Below are 6,042 nucleotides of genomic sequence, written 5' to 3' on the forward strand. Positions count from 1 at the left end.
GAGAATGAGGGAGGGTGTCCTCAAAAGAACTATACCAGTGAGGAGATGTGTGCACATGGCATTCTTTGGACAACACCTTTCATGCCATATATATTTAAGTTTCATTTTAAAAAATCCTCAAAACAGAAACAAAATGCTTAAATGTAAGGATAAGCCTCTTCGCTATAGTCAAAATAAAATATCCTAATAAAAGCAACTTGGGAAAGTAAAAGTGATGTTAGCTCACAGTTTCTGGATATGGGCCAGTATTGGATGATGTGATGGTATCAAGAGCCTGAGACAAGAGTTCACACATATCCAAAGTCAAGGGCAGAGAGTGCTCAGAGCATGTGTGCTAGTGCACAATTCACTTTCTTCATTCTTAAAGAACCTGGATCCCTGCCTAGACAATGGAGTCACTCATGGTGGTGNGTCTCTTCTTAGTTAACATAATTGTGACAGTATCACACAAATATAGTCAGAGGCTAAACTGATTCAGATGAGGACTCCTTGAGACTTTCCTCCCAGGTGGATCTAGGTTGTGCCAGTTGACAATTAAAAGGATACATCATACCCTCATCTTTTTTTATGGTAGTGAATACAAACAAAAAACAACAAGTGTTCTGTTCTATGGAGAAACTGGAGCCTGTGTGCATTGTTGGGGGATCATGAGAGGATCTGATATCTATAGAAAATGGTTTGGTGACTTCCAAAGGGCCAATAACAACTGAATTAACATGGTAGCCCACAGTTCTGTTTAAAAGAACTGATAACCAAGTGTCATATAGCTTTCCACACCCAGGCTCATCACAACTGTATTCTCAAGACCTTGAAGTAGAAGCAGCCAGAGTTCCTTTAGATAGGTGAAGAACTAAGCAAAGCATGATCTATGCAGACAACATAATATCAGTCATGACACTGGCCATCAAGTGGATGAACTCTGAAGTCTCTCCATTTTTTTTAATGCTGTGAAAAAACACCAAACAAAAGCAACATAAAGAAAAGTTTATTGGGGACTTACACTTTCAAGGTAAATGCAATAAGAGTTTGTGGCCATTGTTGGAGGATATTCAATCACATGATGAACCTCAAGATTGTGAAAAAAACTTGTTCCTTGTTGTGCTGTGGCTCAGCTCTAGCATATAACTTTAATAGTAGTAAGAGCTTTCTGTAAACAAGATCAAATAAAGTTGACCATAGGTTAATAGGCGAGCAAGTTGCCAGTTGAGAGGCAATGAACACGGGATGTGGAAAGGAAGGCCATTAGGTGAAGAGTATTTAGCACAGCTTGGAGGAGGGGAAAGGGCCCTTTCCCTCTGGGAAGTCAGTTNAGGAAGTTAAGCTGGGTTCTTTCTCTGCCTCTCTGGTCTTGAAGGCATTCACAACTTCATCANCCTCCTCAGTCTTCATTGGTAAAACTGAATGTCTAGGAAGTTGTTGTTCTGCAGGAGACAGCTTTCCATCCTCCTTTCGCTGTGTTCTGCTTTCTTTCTGATCTGCTTGCTCTGCAGACAGCTCTCTGTCTATGTTCTGCTGGAGACTGGCCACCAAGCAGCTATCTCCTGCTATCCTAAAAAATTCACTCGATAGGTCATCTCCTGCATACCATAAACAGAATCTATTATTATAGCTCTCAACCCAGCCATTTACTCCAAATTTCCTTTTGATTGTCTTAAGAAATAGCATCCCGTGTCCACAGGAACTTAATTCTTATGAGACAGCAAGCACACATTTTCTTTTAACCTTACAAAAGCTGATATCTGCTTGCCTCTGTTAAGCATAAAGGCTAAGCTCAAACTGGCTGGGTGGGACCCAGTCCTGAAATTACCATTTCTACCACACATGGGACTAAATTTACTCTGTCCAAGGCTGATCCTGAAATCAGTAATGTGTCTGCCTTTCTAAGCATCATCATCATCAACAACAACAACAACAAAAACTGTAACCTCCTCCAGCCCAAAACAGGCTGGTTCAGACTTTGCTGCCACTGAGAATCAGATCACCTGGGGTGGAGCCTTCCTACCTGCATGGCTCTATTGTTATATCCACTACCACTGCTCTCCACCATGATTCTGCCACCTGCTGAGAAGCCCTTGAGACATTCAGGAGGCTACACCCTATCCTGCATGTAGTCACCTGCAGCTGGTTCCAGGCTCCAAAAGTGGATTAGCGGAGGATGGGCTCCCCCCTCCCCTTCATAAGTAGGGTTCCTGCAGTTTAGAACTGTGAACACACCATCGAGTAGATTGAATAGGCGATCCTCCGTTCTCATGGGGGAAGGGGAGGAAGTGATCAGAGGAGGGTATGGATTAGGGCTGGGGAAGGAAGCCTCCCCTAAGGATGGTGTAAGACCAGGGAGTCTTTGCGTAGGAGTTAAAACGGGGGGCTATCAAGCACTGAATTAGGGCCTATGGCCTGTGCGGGTGGGCTCTTTATTTTTAATCTGATGGTGAAAATGAACCCAGGGTCTCTCGCTCCAGTATATACTCTTCACCCCCAGTGGTTTCCTTTTAGCCACTGGCGATCTTGTTTTCCCTGTGTGGTGAAACTAATCTTTAGAGGGTTGCAATAGCTGTCCTTGCATGGTCCCTGGGGGCTACTGGAGGTCTCGGGAGCACATCCAGTCCTATAAGACGGGTAACTATATGGGTCCCTCTCTCCTTTGTTTGGCTCATCAGGCTCACGACCTTTCTTTACTATAATCAGATTCGAGGAAGAGAAAGGGTTCCAATAAGCCTCTCCCGTGGTTTCACATCCCCATTTACCACAGAAATAACCTGATGCCCCTCCGCATCTTCTTTTCATTTCTCTGCTATGTTCCTGCCCAGGGCAGACATAAAAGTCTGCCGCCTGGAGGTTTGCCCGGAAGAATTGTCCAGAGCATCCTAGTGTGCTCCCTATTCCATGAGGGACACACTGTTCTTCTGGGGGTGGTTTAGCCAGATTGTCATAATTGGGAAGATCCCAGGCCAAGGATCCGACAGCCAACTTACAGATATCAGGTGCAAGATCGGGCCACCAAGTCCACGGAGGGTGTACTGCGGTTTTTGACCACACGACACCGCCTTCTTCATTAAGCACTTCCCAAGTCAATTTTTGGGGGGCATGAGGGTTATTACCCAAGTTGGGGCTATGGTGAAGGCGCAGCTTAAGAGGATTGTCAGTGGCTGCCACTGTCCAATTATCTTCATGGTCGCCTTTATCCTGGCTAGGAGCTTTCTTGACATGAGAGGCATGAATCCAGGTGGCGATTCCGTCTACCTTCACTGCCGTGGGGGTCGTTAACAGCACCAGATAGGGTCCTTTCCACCAAGGCTCAAGGGTGCCGGCACAATGTCATGTGACCAGGACTGAATCTCCAACCTGGAACCCGTGGGGTACTGTTGAGGTCCCTGGTGCGTAGGCTTCTTTGATCTGGTCCCAGATCTGTGTTCTNACAACTTCTAAGGCCTTTAAGTGGGTAAACAAAGCAGAGGGTGAAGAAGAGTCAGCACTGGGATCCAATATCCCACCAGACTCGGTCAAGGGGGGCGGTCCTCCATGTAGAATTTCATAAGGAGTAAGGCGAAACGCCAGGGTATGTTTCGCCTGAGCAGTTTCGGATTTGGTGGGGAAGGCCTCCACCCATCCTGAGAAGGTGTCTATAAAAACTAATAGGTATTTATTACCATATTTTCCAGGCTTGATTTCAATAAAATCCACTTCCCAGTAGACTCCTGGTCGGTCTCCTCGCCTTCTTTTTCCAGACTCTTGATAGGGCCTAGCAGCATTGGTGAGTGCACAGGCCTGGCAAGTATCTACCACTTGTCTGATTGTTGAGTTTAAATTTAACACATGATATTTAGAAGCTTTAACTAGTTGTTTCAGCTTATCTGCCCCCAAATGAGTCAATTGGTGTAGTTTCTGAACATAATCTTTTCCTTCTTTAATCGGCAGGATCACTCGCCCATCCATAGTCTGTGCCACCTCACCAAAGCTAAATTCTTGGGTCTGTTCTCTGCAAATCATATCTTCCAATATCCTAAAATCATCAGCCGAATAAATATGGTTAGAGTTATCAGTAACTTGAGTTTCCACTGGAGCCTGACTCTTTTCTGTTAATATTGTTACCTGCTGGGCTACCTGCTTCACCACAAGGTCGGCCATCTGGTTCCCTTTTGTTATAGGATCTTGCCCTCTTTGATGACCTGGGCAATGGATAATGGCCACTTTTTTTTGGCAAATGTACTGCTTCTAGAAGAGCTAAAATATCTTATTTGTTCTTGATGTCTCTTCCTGCCGAAATGAGTAATCCCCTCTGCTTGTAGATGGCCCCATGTATGTGGGCCGTAGCAAAGGCATACTGGCTGTCGGTATAGATGTTAATGGCCTTATCTTCCGCTAGTCGTAGGGCTTGAGTCAAAGCCAAGAGTTCGGCCTTCTGAGTTGAAGTCCCCTCTGGAAGACTGCTTGCCGAGATTACCTGTTTTCCGTCTACCACTGCCACTCCCGCTCTTCTTTTTCCTTCTACCACAAAGCTGCTACCATCTGTGTACCAATCAGGCACACCTGGCCAAGGCCAATCAGTCAGATCCTTTCTCGTTCCAGTTTCTTCAGCCAGGATATCAGCACATTGATGTATCAGGGTGGAGTCAGCCATCTCAGGGAAGAGGGTGGCAGGATTAAGGATGGAAGGTGGGGTGAAAGTCACTCGCTCATTTAGCAACAGGCTCTGGTAGTGAGTCATCCGAGCATTAGTCATCCACCGGTCAGGGGCTGCCGTACAATACTCTCCAGAGCATGGGGAGCAATTACAGTCACATGCTGACCCAGAGTAAGCTTGTCAGCGTCTTTAACAAGCAAGGCTACTGCAGCAATGGCTTTTAGGCAAGAGGGCCAACCACTGGCTACCGGGTCTAACTTTTTAGATAGGTAGGCCACTGGCCGCTTCCAGGGCCCCAGAGTCTGAGTCAGGACTCCGCGGGCTACTCCAGCCCACTCATCAACATATAAGGTGAAAGGCTTAGTCAAATCTGGCAAGGCCAGAGCGGGGGCTGCAAGCAGGGCTGCCTTTATGCTGTCAAAGGCTCTTTGGTGTTCCTCTGTCCAGATGAACGGGACTTTTTCTTTAGTGAGAGGGTACAGAGGGGCTGCCAGTGTTGCAAACCCCGGTATTCAGAGTCTGCAAAAGCCCACCATCCCCAGAAACTCACGTACTTGTCACGGAGTGCTGGGGGTCGGGATCAGCATCACAGTTTTCTTTCGAGCTTCGGTGAGCCACTGCTTTCCTTCTCGGAGGATGTATCCTAGGTAGGTCACCTCGGTGCAACATAGCTGAGCTTTTTTAACAGATACCTGATACCCCAACTCACCCAGTTCATTCAGGAGCTTCTTAGTCCCGTCAAGGCACAGTTCCTGAGTTGAGGCAGCAAGCAGTAAGTCATCTACGTACTGCAAGAGAGAAATCTGGGGGTTCTGTGCCCTAAAGGGCACAAGGTCGCGATAGAGCGCCTCATCAAAAAGAGTAGGGGAATTTTTGAATTCCTGGGGCAGCCGTGTCCATGTTAGCTGGCCCGTGTGTCCTCCTTCTGGATCCCTCTACTCAAAATCGAACAGTGGCTGGCTGCTGGGGTGCAACCGAAGACAGAAAAAGGCATCTTTTAAGTCTAGGACAGTGTACCAAGACCGCTCTGGTGGGAGGGAACTTAGTAGGTTGTAAGGATTTGGAATGGTAGGGTGGATGTCCTGCACCCTCTTATTAACTTCTCTTAAATCTTGTACAGGTCGATAATCATTAGTCCCTGGCTTGCACACAGGCAGGAGAGGAGTGTTCCAAGGGGATTGGCAAGGCACTAGAATCCCTTGTTGCAACAATCTCTGAATATGTGGCCGGATGCCTTCCTTAGCTTCCTTACTCATGGGGTATTGTCTGACCGAGATGGGGGAGGCATCGGCCTTTAGCTCTACCACAACCGGTGGCACTTGCTTGGCTAACCCCATCCCTGCCTGCTCAGCCCAGACTCCAGAAAAAGCAGACAGCCATTCGGGGGCTGGCAATCACTTGGGACCCTGCTCATGGAGGCG

The 6,042-nt window shown here is 47.1% G+C and overlaps 1 protein-coding gene and 1 pseudogene across 1 annotated transcript; both read right to left on the reverse strand.

The window, feature by feature from the left end:
* Nucleotides 1-3,295: 3,295 nt before the first annotated feature.
* LOC115029562 lies at nt 3,296-4,188 on the reverse strand. Its single transcript, XM_029470343.1, has one exon. It carries the CDS (start codon nt 4,123-4,125, stop codon nt 3,316-3,318), a length of 810 nt encoding a protein of 269 aa, XP_029326203.1. The 5' UTR covers nt 4,126-4,188; the 3' UTR covers nt 3,296-3,315.
* A 113-nt stretch (nt 4,189-4,301) lies between these two features.
* Nucleotides 4,302-6,042, reverse strand: part of LOC110307630 — a 6,385-nt pseudogene continuing 4,644 nt past the window's right edge.

This window comes from Mus caroli, chromosome 2 (assembly GCF_900094665.2).
Source record: "Mus caroli chromosome 2, CAROLI_EIJ_v1.1, whole genome shotgun sequence".
NCBI lineage: Eukaryota > Metazoa > Chordata > Mammalia > Rodentia > Muridae > Mus > Mus caroli.